The sequence below is a fragment of the Vulpes lagopus genome, chromosome 2 (assembly GCF_018345385.1).
Source record: "Vulpes lagopus strain Blue_001 chromosome 2, ASM1834538v1, whole genome shotgun sequence".
Classification (NCBI taxonomy): Eukaryota; Metazoa; Chordata; class Mammalia; order Carnivora; family Canidae; genus Vulpes; species Vulpes lagopus.
Genome location: NC_054825.1, coordinates 91986750 through 92005822, shown reverse-complemented (window position 1 = coordinate 92005822; position 19073 = coordinate 91986750). Strand labels below are relative to the sequence as shown.

The 19073-nt window shown below is 38.5% G+C and overlaps 1 protein-coding gene across 7 annotated transcripts in view; it reads right to left on the bottom strand.

Moving 5' to 3' along the window:
• Positions 1 to 360: 360 nt before the first annotated feature.
• Positions 361 to 19073, bottom strand: part of AIG1 (androgen induced 1) — a 241938-nt gene continuing 223225 nt past the window's right edge. For 3 of the 7 annotated variants that reach the window (XM_041739556.1, XM_041739548.1, XM_041739509.1), the window contains 2 exons: positions 6874 to 7037; positions 361 to 1053 (listed from right to left, as the gene is read on the bottom strand). In XM_041739556.1, coding sequence (XP_041595490.1) covers positions 1026 to 1053; positions 6874 to 7037 — 192 coding nt within the window. In that variant the 3' untranslated portion in view covers positions 361 to 1025. Of the gene's footprint in view, positions 1054 to 4514; positions 4579 to 5921; positions 6249 to 6873; positions 7038 to 19073 lie in introns of those variants that run through there. The other 4 variants (XR_005985447.1, XM_041739531.1, XM_041739541.1 and 1 more) reach the window with 2 other exon arrangements.

Genomic DNA, 19073 nt, shown 5'->3' with positions numbered 1-19073 from the left:
GTATAGATGAGATACTGTGTTTATTAATCAATTCACTTGTACATCAATTCCACTGTTATTTTCCTGCTGTTTTAATTTCTGCTTTTATTTTGGTTAGCTTTTTCTTTACCTTTTTCTAAGATTTATTTTAATGTATTTTCTACTACATGTTCTGCATTAGTATTATTTTAAAATAATTATGGTCAAAGACGTCAAAAATTAGCTTTTTAAAAAATTAATCTATAATTTATCAAAAAGAGATACATTTTTAAAATCAGAAAATAATTAAGAACTAAGTTCAGTAAGCCCATTTTCAACAGGTAATAGAAATAAAATTAAAAAGGAGACACCAATGTTAGATACACCATGCAGATAATCACATTGGGATTGCTTGGTCTTTATTAAAGTTTCAGTTTGCATATAGGAAAAGTTCCACAAGATTAAGTCATGAGATCTAAATACACTCAGGATTTTGACTAAATTGATGTAATTATTACTAACATTGCCTGTTTGAGGCAATTGTGACATTATTGCAATAGGGAACATCCATCACATTTCCTTCAGACTTGCCCTGCCGCTCAGGTTCGTTATCCCAGCCTCCGGCAGGACTCAGTACTCAAATGCATTGCTCTACACCTGCCCATTTGATTTTCACATATTTCTCAACAAGAAACACAATACAGTTTTATTCTTCTTCAATTAAATGGAATTGCAAAATTCCATTTAATTGCAAAAATTAAAAATTCAATGGCCAATTTTAGTTTTAAAAACTAGAAGAGGGGGAAAAAGGATGTTATTTATAAATAATGAATTTGGAAAGAATTCTTTAAAACATATAGAAGGTTATTTGGGATATAACTGTATTCTATTCTTATACATATTTCTCTATCAAGGTGCCCCAATCCCCTCTGGGGCAGGGAGGCAGAGGTGAATTCCACTGCTCTCTTGGATGCTTCCTCTCCTGCACTGCCAATGCCCAGGGGGTAACCAGTCTTCAAGGGTGGCTCAATCCAGCTCTTTCATTTAGACTTAGATCTCATTCCAATTTAGGCTTCTCTTTTTCTTCTTCCATACCTAGAAATTCAGGCAGAGTACTTCATTTTAACATCAGATCAAACTGTGAGCAGGTTTGCCAAGGCTGTTCAAAAAACCCTCTCCTTTCCCCACATCTCTTCCCCATTCATTCCTTTTCTCCTAGCTTAGAAGGAAAATCATTCACAACTTTCTCTGGAAACTTCCTCAGTGGCCTCTGTCCCTCCCCCCGCCCCCCTGCCTCAGTCAGGACATATCCAGGTCTTATGGCTTCTGGGAGTGATGAGTGCAAGTTGGTTCTAGACTCATTGAGTTTGCACAGAAACCCCAACCAGACTGCTTTGTAACCAGTTTCCAATAACAGGAGGTGTGCAGCTGATGAGTCTCAAACAGACCTCATTTATTTTTATTTTAGTTGTGTTTCTTCTCAAAGCAAAGATTCTGGATTTTCAAAAGTCAAGATTTAAAAAAAAAAAAACTCATAGAGGGCTTATTAGGCACAAGAACGATTATTTCCATAATTTTGTGTACTTAAACTCAAGTTCTCTTTCTCTTCAACTCAGTTCTGGTAGAACTGTTTTACCTCCTGAGAGACTCATATGTCCTGGACCAGTAAGAGCTCTGTCTGTTGTCTGTAGTGAATAGTTAATTAATGATGTTGCATTTTCCTGGAGATGAAAACATTGAAGTCATTCTCATGAATTAGTTAAATCTGGTAAATGCTCCCCAGTTCTCCTTTCTTTTTCTTCTTGCTAAATATTCTTCTTCTGAAACAAAATTCTCAGAGACTCTTGCTGGAATAAAAGAACCCCCAAATACTGCTTTGCAGGTTTTGTTGGTATTCTCTTATAAGTTATAAGCTCTCTGAAGGCAGAGCCCTTAACTGTTTTGTTTCTGATAATATCCCTAGCACCTAACACAGTGTTGACTCAGAGTTCGAGCTCAATTAGAATTTACCAAATCAATTAATAAACAACAAATATAGGGAAAGCCTCAAAAGGCTATGCTAGTGGGAAAACAGAATAAAATATGGAACTTCACCATATAAAAAAAAATTAAAGCCTAATTCCAGAGGTCATTGTTATAGGGCTTACATTGGCAAGGACTCTCCTTTCCCCCAGCTCCCAGCATTTGTTTTGTGGGGTCAGGGTGGTGGTGTTGGAAAGCGGGTAACACGCTCTGAACAGGTGTCCTTAGACAGTCTTTCAGGTTTGGTTTTCATGACTAAGGAACTGGCAGATCTGTAACACTTTTTCCAAAGTACTTCTCAGAAATCATATTAAGGAAAACTTCAGATTGAGAAGTAAGGACATGTGAGGGGAGGAGGAATTGGGTTTAGGGCGAGAAGGCCAGGAGATGCCTTAGTTATTGGTAACCAAGGCAAAGGCAGAAAAACACAACAGGGATTCTGTTCAAATAGCACACATGACTTGGGTCCCAACTTTGTCCCATGCTCCCTCTCTTGTGAAGAAGCTCTCAGGAACTAATAACTGTTTGCTTTTCTTTAAAGTCTGTTTCTTCCTAAGTGTTCTCCTGCAGATGGGTTGACTTGGCAGCAATAGTGGAATCTTCAAAAGCGGGGGTGGAGAACAGGGGGTGTTCATTGACCCAGACAGGAAAAATGGCTCCCCACCTACTTTAGTTTGGCAGCTTTGAGGTAGAGGGAAAAAATTAGACAGCTGTAAATAATATTTGGAAGAACCAGAGGTATAATTTCCACACAAATAGCAAAAAGAAACCTGTCACAAAGCTGAGGCAGGATGTGCTTTTGGGAACATAGAGGAAGAGTTGGTTGACCCTAAGGTAGTTAGTCACATGTGATTCCCCCAGGCTAGGAGTAGGGCTCAACCAGAGGGCAGCACTGGAACATTGTAGGCCTGGGTGCCTGTGTGGAACATGACTTCATGGGCAGCTGGGGGAGAAGGTTCTGTCATACAGGCCTGGATCCAAACTCCTTTCTCTTTTGCTTGATTTCTCTGTCCTCAACCCAACCTTTCAGTTTTGGACACTTTCATTTATGATTGTATAAAGTTTTACTTTAATAAGATTGGTCACCCCAGTTAGACACACTGGAGTTGGAATAAATTCTTAGCATAAGTACAGAAATACTTCAGACGTTATAGGTTGAATTGTGTGACACACATCCCCCTCGAATTCATATGTTCATATGTTCATATGAAGTCCTAACTTCAGAACCTCAGAATGTAAGAGAAGGCCAAGGGTGTGGCTGGACAACCATTTGCTAAAGAGATTAGGCATGTCATTCAGGGATCCAAATTAACCATTTCAGCAGAAGTCAGGAAAGATTTGTGGGAGACCTTCTTGTCTGACGATTTGGGTTGCTGTGAATTGCATGGGAAGCCATTAAGGTTTTTTGAGAATTTTGTACCAGCAGAAACACTGGACTAAAAGGGACAGAGACAGCATGAAATGAAAGAAGAACTCCTAAGGTGGTTCAGGGGCTACCCACTTCCAGAGGCTAAGGCTGCTACCCAGGGGCAGGGCCACACCCTCCTTCTGGTGATACAGAGGTTGGAGCATTCAGTCAAAGAGGATCTTCTCAAGCCTTTAAATCTAATAGAATTTGCCCTGCTACATTTCAAACTTGGTTGAGAATTGTGGGCCCCTTTTCAAACCCTGCAATTTTTCCTTTTTGGAAAGGGTATGTGTATTCTATGTCTGCTCTACCCTTGTGTTTTAGAAGCAGAAAACTTTCTGTCTGGCTTTACAGGATCACAACAGGAAAGCAATGGTGCTTCAAGATGAATCATACCCCAAGTATTAGCCATACCAGATTTAGATGATATTTAAGATGAGTTTTTTGACCTAAGAATTGATGCTGGAAAGACTTTTGGGGCTGTTGGGGATGTATTCTGCATGAAAGAAGGACATGAATTTTGGGAGCAGAAAGCAGAGTGTTATGGGTGGAACTGTGTCTCTCCATATCTAACCATCAGTACCTCAGAATGTGACTATATTTGAGGAAAGGGTCTTTACCAAGTTAAAATGAAGTTATCAGGGTGGACCATAATCAAATATGACTGTTGTCTTTATAAAAAGGGGATATTTGGAGACAGCCTTACACATAGGGACAAAAGTCATGTGACTATGAAGATGGTCATCTACAAGTCAAGGATAGAGGCCTGGAACAGATCTGTCCCTCCCAGTACTCAGAAGGATTGGTTCCAGAACCATGAGACATTACATTTCTATTGTTTAAGCCTCCCCGACTATGGTCCCTTGGCTGTAGCAGCCCTAACAAACCAATACAACAGTCACAAAGCCACCTTGAGTTAATTTCCTTTAAAAAGAGCAAATGCCTAACTATTCATTTAACCTATTTTAAGGGCTTTGTGTTCATAGTTCGTATCAGATTGGTCTGTTTTCTTATTTTATAAACCAGGTTCATGGATCTTAGTGAAGTTTCTAATCTCTCATGTTCCTTGGTTTTCAATGGTGACAACCTGATGGCTTACTAGAAGTAACATTGGATTGAACATTACCCAGAGGTGTTGGCTCTGCAACTACCGATTTTGGTGCATCACATAGGGTTTCTGGGCTCAGCCGCTGCATAGTAAAAAGGAAAGGTCAGCTTAGGTGGTTTCTAATATCCTTTTCAATTTTAAGATTCTGTGATAATATGATTTTATCTCAAAGTTGAAGTCATTATAACCTAACCAAGTGAAGGAAGTGAAGCCACTAAAAATCATTATGGATACAAGGAAGGGTGCTCAGTGTGGTATCCCTGTTTCATGGGGGATTTTGTTTGGGGTGCAGTGAATTTACCCAGAATAGTAATACTGTACTTGACTGTATTCAATTCACTGCAACACACTGCAACACACACACAGCACACACTGCTTTTAATCAGCAGTTTCAAATTTAACTACCTACAGAAGCAGGCAGCTAATGTGATGGAGCAAACTGGCCAGGTGAGAACTAGGAACACTTAGGAAGCCATCTCAAGGGGGCAACTGATCCTCATTGCCAATCCATTTTTGCCAGAAAAGAACAGTGGGCTTGCTGTTGCCAGATGCTAAAGTATTTGATAAGCTGAGAAATCTGGCCTATAGGTGTAATCTCCCAATTTTTAAATGTTGTTTCAAAAACAACAATCCCACTATGTAAGTCTAATAAAACATTTGGCAGACAAAATTTGGAGGAGGCCATCAGTTTGCAATCCTTTTCATAAATGAAAAAAAAAATGCCCACTTGACATGAAACATCTACCTCTGTGGAATTAACTAGATGGTCCCACATCAATAAAATTAATCTCCATACCTAAAATGAGTTATGAAATGTTAGTCAACCTTACATAGGAGAATGGCACAAATTAAATTGAACAGATCATTTAAAAAACCCCGAGTTTCCCTATTTATTTTAATTTCTCACTCAAAGCTGTTGAAGAGCAGTATTCTATGACTATACACTGGATTTTTCTCTCAGTTTTCAGGTCATCTTCTCTTAGAAATAGTAGAACAATGGCCAAATGACCATCGGAATCAAGCTAATCAAGAGGGAAGAGTCATAAATACTTCCTGAATAACATATATTAAATGTATGAGCCTAAATTTAAATATGGCCTTTCTCCCAAGAAGCTGAGAAAAATTTACTTTGTTCTTTAAATATTTTTATAAGTTAGCTAAATACTTTAGTAAATTAACTAATAAAGATTATTATTCCCACTGAACAGAGAAGGAATTATTAAAGGGTTAATTTCTGGTTTCCCAAGTTGTAGCCTGAACTAAATAAAAATTTTTGACACTTTTTCTAATAGATAGCTTATAAAATCAAGCCAGCTGCTGAGAAAAGAAACCCTCAAATTCCTCTGGGGCATATACCATGGGCCAACACCTTGACACATACAATCTTAGAAGATCTGCACACAAAAAAGTCCAATCCAGTAACTGTGCAATTGACTGCATTTTATTTGTCTAATTAGATCGAGTTCCTGGCACAGTGTCTGGCACAAAGTAGGGTGTTCCATGTTTGTGGAACAGAGATAATTTACTGGTGATGTCTAGAATGTTGTGAGTACATTGGTACATTGGCGATGCCCAGATCTCTCTAAAATTCCCGGACCATCTTGTCTTTGGATATCTTTTCATGCAGGACTCAAATGACTACATTCTGTGCTGTTGCTTTTTCCAGCTTCCCATTTTATGTTATCTTACATACACTTTGGATAGGGTTTGCATAGCTTGGGTAAGATTATGTGACTTGCCAAGATGGAGGCTCTGCCATAAATAGAAACAAAAGAGAAATCAAATCATAGGTTAAGGGGATTTTTGCAGCAATGAAGTAGTATCCTTGATTGCCTGGACCTCTTTGCCATCTCAGTCCTTGAATATGACAAGTCACTGGTAAATCACAGTGGCCATAGGCATTCTGTGCTGCTTGGAGTTCTGGCAGAAAACTGGGGAGACCTCTCTGAAGCTACTGGGCCCATACAAGGATGATTTAAGAAGCGGGGAGGTCTGGGTGGCTTTTAATGGGACTGTTTGGTAACATTAATAATTTATTTATTGGGGCGGGTTCCCTCTAGCTAAGGCAGCATTTTGCCGATTGGAGTGAACTTTCTAAATTTTGTTGTTGCTGTTATTAACACTACATTTCTCCCTATAAAATTTTATAGACATAATTCTTTTTCCTTAGATTTGGATGTTTTACTAGCTAATAAGACAAAGTGTGTAATAAACCTTTCAGGTAACTGCCAGCAGCTCTTAAATTAACATTGTGTAGTTATAAAAATGAAACTCTTCACAAGTGATCCTGTGCTATGATGGAATTTTCCTTCAGTGTCTGCACACACTCTTTTAGACAGTGATTCTCCTGTTTTATGCTCCCCTAAACAATACTTACTTCTCTGTGTATCCCAGATATAGCTGTTCAGAACTTCTCCCAGCAGGTACAAAAAGTTCATTAAGATGGTTGTAGACCCAAAGAAGACGATTCTGGCTCCTGGGCCAATGTGTTCCAGGAAAGGGTACACCCACATCCCAGTTACATGATGTATCCAACACACCCTGCAATAGAATTGGAAAAGAGACAAAGACAGGAGTTCCTCTCATGTCAGATTTCAAAGCTCCTGCTATTGCAAATATAGACCTCCCACCCCATCACTCCAACCATTTTTCAGCAATGTCAGTCACAAGTTTGCTTCTGACAGGAGCTACCAGAAACTTTGTTGTTGTTTGTTTTCTTTTACTTTCTTTAAGATTTATTTATTTGAGACAGAGAGAAAGAGAGAGAGAGAAAGAGTGTGCACGAAGTGAGGAGGAGCAGAGAGAGAGAGGGAGACTCTCAAGCAGACTCACTGCTGAGTGAGAAGCCCCCAGGCCAGGCTTGATTTTGTGACCCTGAGATCATGACCTGAACCGAAATTGAGTCGGACACTTAACTATCCAAGCTACCCAGGCGTCCCTGTTTTCTTTTATTTTTTATTCCAAAATAACTTTAGACCCACAGAAGAGTTGCAAATGTGGTACAGAGTTAAGGTAAGTTCTTCACCTCAGCAACCCTGAACGTTAACATCTTGTATAATCACAGCACAATTACTAAGGTGAAGCCATTAATATTGGTACAACATGACTAACTGGACTGCAGACTATTGAGAAATCCCATTTCCCCTTTAGTAACTTTTTTTCTGGTTCAAGATCCCACCTGGTATCTGGTGGTCACATCTCCTTAGTCGCCTCCAATATGGCAATTCTTTGACTTCTTGTTTTTCCTGACACTTGATGGGTTCTGGTCAGGTATGTGAAACTGTTGTTTTTCTCAATACTGTTATACAATCTTAATTTCTTCCTTACATACTGAAACAATATAGCATCAGACAACCACACTGCAATTAAATCTAGGTGAGTCTGTTACAAGATGTCTGTTATGACATCTTGCCACACTGCCTTCCAACCAGATACTGAGAAGTGTACTCAGTATAGATCACAGTGTATACCTGGTGACAGAGCCATCCTGTAATCTCACCAACACCTGACTTTCCTGGATCCTTGGATCCTGTATTCATTTCATTTCTTTTCTTTTTTCTATTTCACATAGTACTTGCTTGTAATTATCCTTTTCGTATTCAGGAGATATTTTAGGCTCAGTGGGAGTACAACATCATTAATTAATTTCTACTGTTTTCAGAAGTTTAGTTAGAAGATTTGCTCCCTTGGTTTGGACGTGACACAACTTGTAAGAGCAATTTTCCAAAATGTTCTTAGGCTCATTATTTTATCAACTCTTGTCAAAGTTGAAGACTAATTAAAATACAAATAACATTATTGCATAGGGAACAAAGATTACTTTTTGTACTTATGTGTTTAGGGGTCATTTTCCTTGTAATCCACATCTTGAATTTTTGTTAAGTAGTTTGTCTACATATCTATTACCTATATATTTACCTCATCATGTCAGAAAACCTGGGTATCTTTACCTTGGAGCTTGCAGTCTCAGTGAGGGTGATACCATTCCTGCTCAAGGAGGTGAACATTGGTTCTGGGAGGGCAATGAAGAAATCTTATTCTTTTTATGTGTAAAGTACATATGCATATATATACATAGAACATAAACAGATACACAGTTTCTCTGTGGTATTAAAATTTCATAGGTCCAGCAATTTCATATCTAGGTATACATCCAAAAGAATTGAAGGCAGGAACACAAACAGGTTATTTGTATACCAATGTTCATAGCAGCATTATTCACAATAGCCAAAAGGTGGAAACAACCCAAGGGTCCATCTAGGATAGATGGATACACAAAATTGGTATATCCATACAATGAAATATTATTCAGCCATGAAGATGAATGAAATTTTTAAAAAATATTTTATTTATTTATTCATGAGAGAGACACAGAGAGAGGGGCAGAGACATAGAGTGAGAAGCAGGCTCTATGCAGGTAGCCCCACGTGGGACTTGATCCCAGGACCCCAGGATCATGCCCTGAGCTGAAGACAGATGCTTAACCACTGAGCAACCCAGGTATCCAGAGGAATGAAATTTTGATACATACTACAACATGGGTGGACCTTGAAAACATTATACTAAGTGAAATAAGCCAGACACAGAAAAACAAATATTGTATGATTCCACCTATATGAGATACTAGAATAGGAAATTTCATACAAATGGAAAGCCTAATAGAGGTTATCAGGCTCTGAGGGGAATGGGGAATAGGGAGTCAAGGTATAATGAGTACAGAGTTTGTGTTGGGGATAAGGAAAATGTTTTGGATAGGGATAGTAGTGATAGTTACATAACATTGTGAATGTATTTCATGACACTGAATCATACAATTATAAATGATTAAAATGATAAATATGTTGTGTATATCTTACCACAATAAAACATTTTTATGGGATGGAGATTAGGACAACGATACCTAAAAATGTTCCTTGGTCGGGGGCTTGGTATTGAAGGAAAGGTGAAGAATCACTGTCTTAGCGGGAAGAGATGGTCATTAAGTCAATCTGGGTCAGCTTGAATAACTGTCCAAACTAAAAGCTTTTTACCAAAAGAGAAAACAAAGCTAGCCAAGATTTTTCCTTCTTAAAAAGGCTGAAGGATTCCTAAGAATCAGCAGAAATTAAATTGTTAGAATGACTCGGTGGGATTCTGATGCATCATATTCTGTTTGTCCATAAATTAGAGGCAGTTTTACCTTCCTAATCTTTTCTTCACTAGTGTAAGGAGTATTGAGTGCTCATCAAGTGGCTTATTAATTTCCATTGAGATAATAGGCAACATCCCCAAAATGTAGTACTATAAAGCTATAATTGATTTTGCAAATCAACTTATAAAATTATAATCTGACTCACTATAAAACTGTTTCCTCAATTAGACAAATTAGGAGTCTTTCAAATTATGAATGCTAGTTATATTTTTTCTACCTGTTCCTGACTTTCTACTTGTTTCTGGTAAAATGAAACTGTCACTAGCAGCTTTTGGTAAGGTCTGTAAAGCAGGCTTCTGCTCCTCTGATGTTGTTTGTGACGCACTTTGGTCTGTATGCAACCATCTCATACTACTGAATAGATATAACCACTTCCCATCTATCTATGGATGACTCCTAAATTTATATCTCCAGTTCTGACCTATCCCTGATCTCCAGAGTTTTATACCCTGGTGCCCACTGCACATCTCCCATGAGAGATTGCATCTCCAACTGAACACTTCCATGATGTCATCATGATTCCTACATCCTAATTCCTGCATGTCTCTCCCCTCCCTCCCATTTAACAATGAACATGCATCTCCCACATCTTTCCCTTCTCACATCAATGATCACTACATTACTGCAGCAGTAGCTTGGGGCAGAAAATGTGGAATCATCTTTGACTTTCCAATCCATCCTTAGATCCCATTGTCTCTATTTTCCAAATATCCCCAAGACATCTACTTGTCACCACTACCACCGCTACTATTTGGGTTCAAGCCATCATCACCTCTCACTGGAATGCCTGCAATAGCTTCCTATGTTTTTGCTTTTACAATTGCTGCAGTCTAGTTGACAGGCTATTCTCACTGGAGCAGCCAGACTGATCTGGATTAAATGCAAATCAGATCATGCCACTACTTTGCTCAAAACTCTTGCTTCCCTTCTCTCTTAGAGTAAAAGCCAAAGACTCTGGGTGGTTCTTCAAGGCTCTACCTAGGTTTGCCTGGCACTTTTCTGACTTTTCTTCTCCTTTTCTCCCTCTTAACTCATTCACTCTAGCCACACCGACTCCTTAGCCTTCTTTAAGGACACCAAATACTCTTTATTTGTTCCTGTGCCTGGAACATTATTCCTTACCCTCTCCCCTACAGTATTTCCAGCACTCCCTGTGTCCTTTGGATTTTGCTCAAAGGACACCATCTCAATTAGGTCTTCCCAGGCCACTCCATCTAAAAGTTGCAATCTTAATCCTGAAACTTTCTATTCTCCAGCCCTTAATTTTTCTCTCCAGCCAGTTACTATACTGCTTTTATTTTTATTAATCTGTTTATTGTCTGTCCAAAGAGCCCAGGCATATTTTTTGTCTGTTAGGTTCATAGCTAGATACTGTGGCCCTCAGAGCAGTGTCTGGCACACAAGATGCAGTCAATAATTATTTGTTGAACTAGTAGCTGAATAAAGAAATATCAAAAAACTCCCAATATGTGTTTATTAAGCCTTTACTATACAATAGGCACTTTGCCAATAACTTAAAAATTTTTTTTAAAGAGTCTCAATCTCACTCTCCTCCCTAATCTCTATGCCCTTTTTGTTGACAAACCTTTTCTGTAGAGAACTAGATAGTAAATATTCTCAGTTTTGTAGCCCAAATGGTCTCTGTCACAACTCTCAAATTTGCCATTTAGTGCAAACATAGCTACAGACAATATATAGACAAGAGTGTGATTGTGTTCCAATAAAATGGTGGAAATGTACAATTCTCCGGGCAGGGAAGTAGATAGCTTTTCTGAGTATGGTGCTTTAATAACATCTGTAATCTCCTTCACCTGATTGAACCACCCTAGGAGGTATGGTTATCCCCATTTCACAGATAAAGAAGCTGAGACTGGACTAAAGAAGTTGCCTTAAAAAATAGCAAAGCTGGGAAAGTAATGCACAACTGATTTCTTTTCTGCTGCATGGACTTGCTTCCCTAAATGAGGAATTAAATATAGTCTCCAAAAATGGAGTGAAGCTTTTCTTTTTAAAAAAGTTTTCTTGACTACATCTCAGATATAGAAGTTCTGTTATGTGGGTTTCACTGGATTGGTGTGAATGATGCACCCACTTGTCCTAACAAGTTGTGCTTTCGCCATTTGTTTCCTTGATACAATCAGGGCTCAATTTCCTGCACAAAAATGACTCATGGCCTTGCTCATCTATCTGTGGAGAGTTTCCAGTTCTTGGGTGACTTCCATTTCTATCTTGTTCTAAAGCCTTCGTGTCTTAGTGCCCAAATGGCTTATTCTTAAGGTAATGACACCAATTTTAATTTTAGTCTAAAAAACTGATAATTATATCTGTGTGCACACAGGCATGCACAAATCTGCAGATATTCTAGTGTCATGAGACTTCTGGGATTGTCTATTTATTAAATATTTTATTAAATATACCATTTTAATGCACTTGAATGTGCAATTTAAAAAATGACATTTATGAATGCCCCCTAAGTGCTGTGTGACAGTTAGCTTTTATTAAGGCACAACCAAAAAGTTTCCATTAACTTCAAAAATATTGTTCTATGTCTCTCCTTCTCTTTAAAGGCAAACTTCTCCAGGGAGTTTATACTCCTTGACTCTGTATATGTACTTTGCACTCATTCCTCCCACCACAGTCTGGCTTTTTGTCTTGATACTCCACCAAAACAAAGCAGCTCTTTGACGTCAATTTCTCCTGGTTTCCTCCTAGCTCTTTGACCACTCTTCTTGGTTCTCTTTGTAAGTTCCACTCTCTACTACCCAACCATTAAATATTGAATTTACTTAGGTTTTGGTTTTTAAGGCTCCTTCTCATATTGTGCATTCTCAGGTAATGAGTTCATTTATGTCCACTGCTTCATGTCTATAATCTATGTCCTAATCCAGACCTCTCCTCTGTCTCAGAGAAGTTTATCAAACAGCCCTCAAAACACATTGAACATGCCTCAGAATCTATATATCTACAGCCCAAGTCATGCCCTTCTCCCTCAAACCTGGTCCTCCTCTGGTATTCCTTATCTCTCTGAATGGTATTACTAGTTACTCAGTTTTGCAGCTCAAATCTGGGAGGCATCTTTGCTACTTCTCTATTACATCACATTCAATCCATTATCTTGTCCTGTCAATGTTATCTCACACATCTCTCCAATATGTTGATATTTTCCCCCATCTCCATTACCAGCATATTCATTTGTGTTATGATCATCTTTGTTCAGAGCACTGTAATAGTGTCTAATTGTCTCCACATCTATTATTGTTGCCTTCTGATTCACCCTGACAACTGCCAGAGTAATCTTTTTGAACCAGAAATCTGAACACATTATATCCCTGCTTCAAATATGTCAATGGCCTCTCATTCCCTTTTTGTTAAAGACCTAATTTTTTTTAAGTGACCCTGAAATCATGACCCTGAAATCAAGACCTGAGCTGAGATCAAGAGTCCAGATGCTTAACCAACTGAGCCACCCAGGTACCCCAAAGACCTAGATTTTTAACAAAGTCTGGAGTGTTCATCATAGAGTGGCTTCTACCTGTCTCATACTCCCTCTCATACTTGGCTCTTGTTATACTGGCTTTCATTTGGTCCCCTGATTTTACCATATTCCTTCTGCCATGTGGATTTTTACATGTCCCTCTTTCTTTCTATGTTGTTAGTTCTCCATCCCTTAGACTCATTAGGTTATATTTCTCCTTTATATCTTAGCTCAACTATTATAACTTACCAGTCATCACTTTGGAAAATTTTCCTTGATCTATTAGGTTAGGTCAGATTTTATAAGCTCTTATAGAGCTATGAATCTACGTTTTAAGCTCTTCTTTTATTAACACTTAAATGTGAGTGATATCTTTATTTGAATATATTTTTCCCCATCTAGAGTGTCTAAATTCTATGAGGGACTGTTTTTACTTTTTTTCTTTTTCTTTCTTTCTCTTTCTTTCTTTCTTTCTTTCTTTCTTTCTTTCTTTCTTTCTTTCTTTCTTTCTTCTTTCTTTCTTAGGAGGGCAGAGAGGAACAGAGGGAGAGAGCGAATCTTAAGCAGGCTCCATGCTCAGTGCAGGGCCTGACTCAGGACTCAACTCACAACTCTGAGATTGTGACCTAAGCTGAAATCAAAAGTCGGATGCTTAACCAACTGAGCCACCCAGGTGACCCTATTTTTACTTCTCATTGTATCACTAGCACTTTGTAGGCCACATAGTGGGAGAATGAATGAATGAATGAAAAGAATGAGTAGCACTTAAACTGTGATAGGAAGGATAAGTAAGAGTTAGGTGAACAAAGACAGGAGGCAAGAACTTTATAGCCAAATAGAATAACATGTCCAAAGACCTGAAAACAATAGAGAGCTCCCAGATGTTCAGGAAGAAAACATTTTTGTTGAGATCAAAGGAAAGCGGGTATGAGGGGACAGGCAGACACCAAACTATTGGTGGCTTTTTAAGTCATGGTAAGAATTGTAGACTGTATTCTCCTGTGGACAACAGAAAGCTTTTGAGTGGTATTAAATAAATGTGAAGCAGATAAATTGATCTGGAAACCAATTATATCAGAAATGGTGGTAGAAAAGATTAGGATGGTAGCATTGAGAATGAACATTAGTGGGTAGATTTAAGAAATATTTAGACCAGCACCTATCAAAATGTAGGTCATAAGCAGTGGCATGCTGGAGATGGTCAGGAGAACTGATTGTTGGATCTTTGGGATGTTTGCAAATTCTTTGGTTGGTAGCTTAAATTCATCCATGATGGGTGTATTTACATTAAAGACTCAAATGCTATACATCAGGCTCCCCCACCCTTACCTACAGAAGAGCTGATTGTTAACATTTGCCAGTCTTCCATTGGTTACTAGCATTTCAAAAGCAACATCAGCAGAAAACACAATAGAAAAGTTCAGAAAATCTTGCATAAAATGATAATAAAAATTCCTTTGTGAAACTTGTGTTTCACTTTGTGTGTGTGTGTGCTTGTGCATGCATGCACATGCACATGCATGCTGGTTGGGGTCATAATGCAAAAGAAGTTTCTTTCATGGACAGTAAAATAAATTGGAAAGATGCTGATTTAGAAAATGGAATTAAGAGAACTTGGTGATTGATTGGATTTAGGCAGTGAGGGAAGTGAGATGAGTTAAGGATGAATCATAGATTCCTGGCTTGATTAACTGGGTGGAGAGTACTGCCATTTCCTGAGATAGGGAACGCCATAAGGGAGCCCGTCTGAGGGGATGACGAGTTCAGTTTGGACATGTTGAGTTTGAAGTGTCTGTAAGAGATCCAAGGGGAGATTTCCTGAAGGCAATTACATGGGTTTGGACTGTAGAGAAAGGATTGATGTGGCAATACAGATATAGGGTTCATTGGCCAAAAGATGGATTGGAGCCATCAGAACAAACTGAGATCACCCAGGTAGAGTATAATACATGAAGGGTCCATTAGAGAGCCCTGGAAAAGATCAAGATCTAAGGAGTAGTTCAAGGAGAATGAGACTAAGAAGCAAACAAACAAAAATTAAAAAAAAAAAAAAAAGCTAGTGACAAGGAAGGAAGACAAAGAAGTATAGTGTCTTGCAGGGAGGGGACAAGTGGGAAAATGATAGAATAGACAATGCCTAGAAGCACAGTATATTTGAGAATTGGAATAACCAGAAAATGGACTTTCCTCCTACAAAGTAGAAGCAAGAAAAATTTCATATTCTGCATGGTATATGTCTTATTCAAATTTCTTAGATTTTGACTGGATATACATGATAAATAGTAAGTAAAGAAAGATTGCTCTTGTTAAGCTCAGCAGCTCTTATGCCGCAAAGCCAAATTTCATCCCATCACTTAAATCATGAGTTGTGGCAATCACTGGAGCTCTTGAGGAACTAGAGGGAGAAAGACATGTCATCTTCACTTTCCTAACTCTGTCACCTTTATTAATCCTGAATAGACACATGCACCTACATATCTTACCACTGATGACCTTTCAATTCCTAAGATTAGCTTATTTTTAAAAATTGCTTTTGTTATTCACATTTAGATAAGGAGTGAGGCTATTCAACAGCTGGGCTATTGCTCATAAGACACATAGGACACAGACTCACGCAATAAAAGCTAATGGCTAACGTCATTGAATTCTCAGTGACAGGCACTGTACTGAATGTTCTACATGAGCGACTCTTTGGGGAAGATATTATATTATTACCATTTTGCAGACAAGGAATACTGAAGCCTTGAGAGGTTCAGTAAGCGGAGAAGCAGGGATACATATCTCAACAATCTGGCTCTCAGCCTATAGGCCAGCCTCCTTCAGAGCTCTGAAGAATAAGAAGCGATGGATGGGAACAGGGTTCTGGACAGCTTTTAATATGCTCAGAATCAAAAAGTGATCCAAGTATGAAACCTCTGTGTAAATTTTCTTTTTTTCCCCACTGACTATAAAAGTTAGAGAAAATGTGAGATATAGAAATGTTGCAAAATGTAAGATAAATCAGTTTTGGTGAAGTTTTAACACAAGATTGAGTCTCTTATAAAACTCAAGGTTCAGATTTTACAACTTCCTGTGAGGGGAGGAAAACCACTGCGGGGATAAAGTAATAAACACTCCCTCCAGAAAAGGCATTAACTTACCTCTTAAGAAAGAGTCACATCATATGTGCATTTAGCCTACTGGAATTTACTACACGGCTTGGCAGGCAGTGAGCATGTGCCTCAGGGAGGGGCAAGATAAAGGATGTGCATTGCATCAGCATCCTGACCAGTGGGTCTCTGTGTGTCTCACCTGGTACCTCTAACCTGATGCTTCTGAAGGATTTGCCAAGGGCAGTTTTAACTTTTGGTTCAAGTTAACCTGATTTTAGGCATCGCCCCCTTTTTAGATCTAATCATCTCAATTTGAGGCAATATAAAGGCTCCTTGGACCATCTCCTGACGATTGATTGCAAGGAGATTGGTTCTTGCTACATTTTGGAAAATGTAGAATTCAGCTAGAGTTTTCTGGAGTTTGTGTACTCATTCATTTATTCAACAAACATTTCTCAAGGCTCTTCTGTGTGTCAAGTGAGGTGAGCAGCAGTAGGGATGCAAAGGTGTGCTACTGAGGAGATCATGGTACAGAAGGCTTCCAAGGTTCCTACTGAAATGGCTGCGGGCCCCGGGGATTATGACAAAGGATATCTGCCTAGATGGGTACAGGGCTCTGCAAACACATCTCAAAAAATTCTCTATAGTGATGTGTACAGTAGTGCCAGAGATTTAATGCATCAGTTCATAAGGAAATACCACATGGAAGGATCCCATCTAAGACAGTGTTGAAAAATCCTGTAGCTCATTTAAGAGGTAATTTTAGAAGTTACAGATATAATTATGTAACTCTTCATTTACTGTGGGTTTCATAGAGTATTCTTCAAGATAATTTTTAAGGTATAATCATAATTTCCAATTTATTAATGACTTTCCAATTTTCTCATTGGAGTTAGCTCAAATTTACATACCTATACTTGAGGCCAGATTTATGAGTGAGTTCCTTATCCAGTCACATGTGGCCCTGTGATCAGAAGGGCCCCACATTTGGTTTAATGCTCTGCTTCTCTATCTTAAAATTCTTAATCGTTTTTGAGCCAGGGGATCCAAATTTTTATTTTGCACCGGCCCCACAAATTATGGAGCCGGTCTGTCTATGTAGCTGTTCCATCTATACTACAGATCAACTTCCAGCTTATCCACATAGTAGTTAGGTCTCTTTGAGTATTATTTAAGAGCCTCAGTTTCTCTCTTCTATAGGGGTATAAACAATACTGCCTATCTTAGCACAGTCAACTTAGGTTAGATTAAAAAAAAAAAGCAAATGAAACAAAATCTTCCCACTGCTTCTCTGTATGCAGAAATATATAATATTTTTTCTCTACTTCTCACACACAAAGATATTTTCAAGGTTACAAGTCCCCCCACCCATCCCTGGGGAAAAGGCAAATTGTGCATGCCTCCCAGAATGAATTCCTGTAATGAGGTAATGAGGAAATATGTTTTCTTCCTGATTCTAAATCACAAATACCAGAGTAATTTATCCACACAGGCAGGCCAATAGTCTACCTCAGAACATTTTCTCCCAACACATTTCCTGGCACATGTCTAAATTGGTTTCAAATTATTTGCTTCCTTTGAGTTCTACTTTCTCCAGCCTACCTGGTCTTATGGTGATGTTTCCCCAGAGAGAACTCAATTCAAATTTCCTTTAATAAAATTCATGACTGGTTTTGCTTAACTTTAATCATTTGGACCTTCTTAAAGTATATGGATGCCAAACATCAAGTTGACACATTGAACAACATTGTAGGAAACATGTGTTCTTTCTAGAAAGAGGTGGGGAATGTGGTCAGCAAGGGACTCCTACGGCCTGAGCAATCATCAGAGTTGGCTGTGGTAGTGAGAAACCCATGCACTTAAACTGCTAGCTCTGGAACACCCTAAATCCCACAATGGAAAATCATAATTTTCCATATTTTCCAGAAGTGATCTCTAATGTCTCTCTAGTACATTTTGTTCTTCTCCTTCTATGGATTCTTATTTTTAGGACTCCGATGTTCTCGTTAACCCTGCCATGATTACATCTGCCTTGATCCTGCTACCTCCTTGAACCACCAATCTCTCTTTCTCTCTAATTGCCAACCTTCTTTAATAAATAGCAAATTTCCAGACATTTCTTGAGCTCTTGCTTTGTGCCACTGCCCAGTCTCCAATTGCAGTGAGGCTATCTCTGTGTTATTTGTCACACCTGTCCTCTGTGTACTTCTTCTACAACTATTAAATGTTTTTTCCTTCAATTAATATGACCCAGTGTCTAGAATGTGTCAGACACATAAATATAGCAGTATGTAATGGAGGCGTGGTCCTATCCTTGTGACAGGGCTTCCAGTACAACAGAAATACAGACATTAGATGACACCATAGTATTATGCCCGTGCTACTGCAAGGGAGGGATGGGAGGGCCAATTATTATTATTTTTTTAAGCTGAGTTATAATGTTCATTTTTCATCTTCATTTTAATTTTTATCAAAGTTAAGCCAGCAAAGGCCCTAGAAAGTTTATATTAAAAGGCAGAAAGTCACTGCCATACCCAACTGTAGGTAACTCTTTGTCTCTTTCTTATGCCCTGTCCTGATCCCCAGAGGAAGCCATATTCAACAATTTCAGCTGTTTATTTAGCTCTTATAACTCTATTTCTTAAAAATAGCCATATATTTCCAATATTCTTGATTTATCAACATTAGATAAATGTTGATTCCCAAAAGATTCCCCAAGTCTTTTGATTCCTAGCATGAAAGATACGGGTTCAGCTGTCTTATAGCCCCTCCCCTCCTTTTTTCTTATTTTTTATCCATCAAATATTATATCATATTTG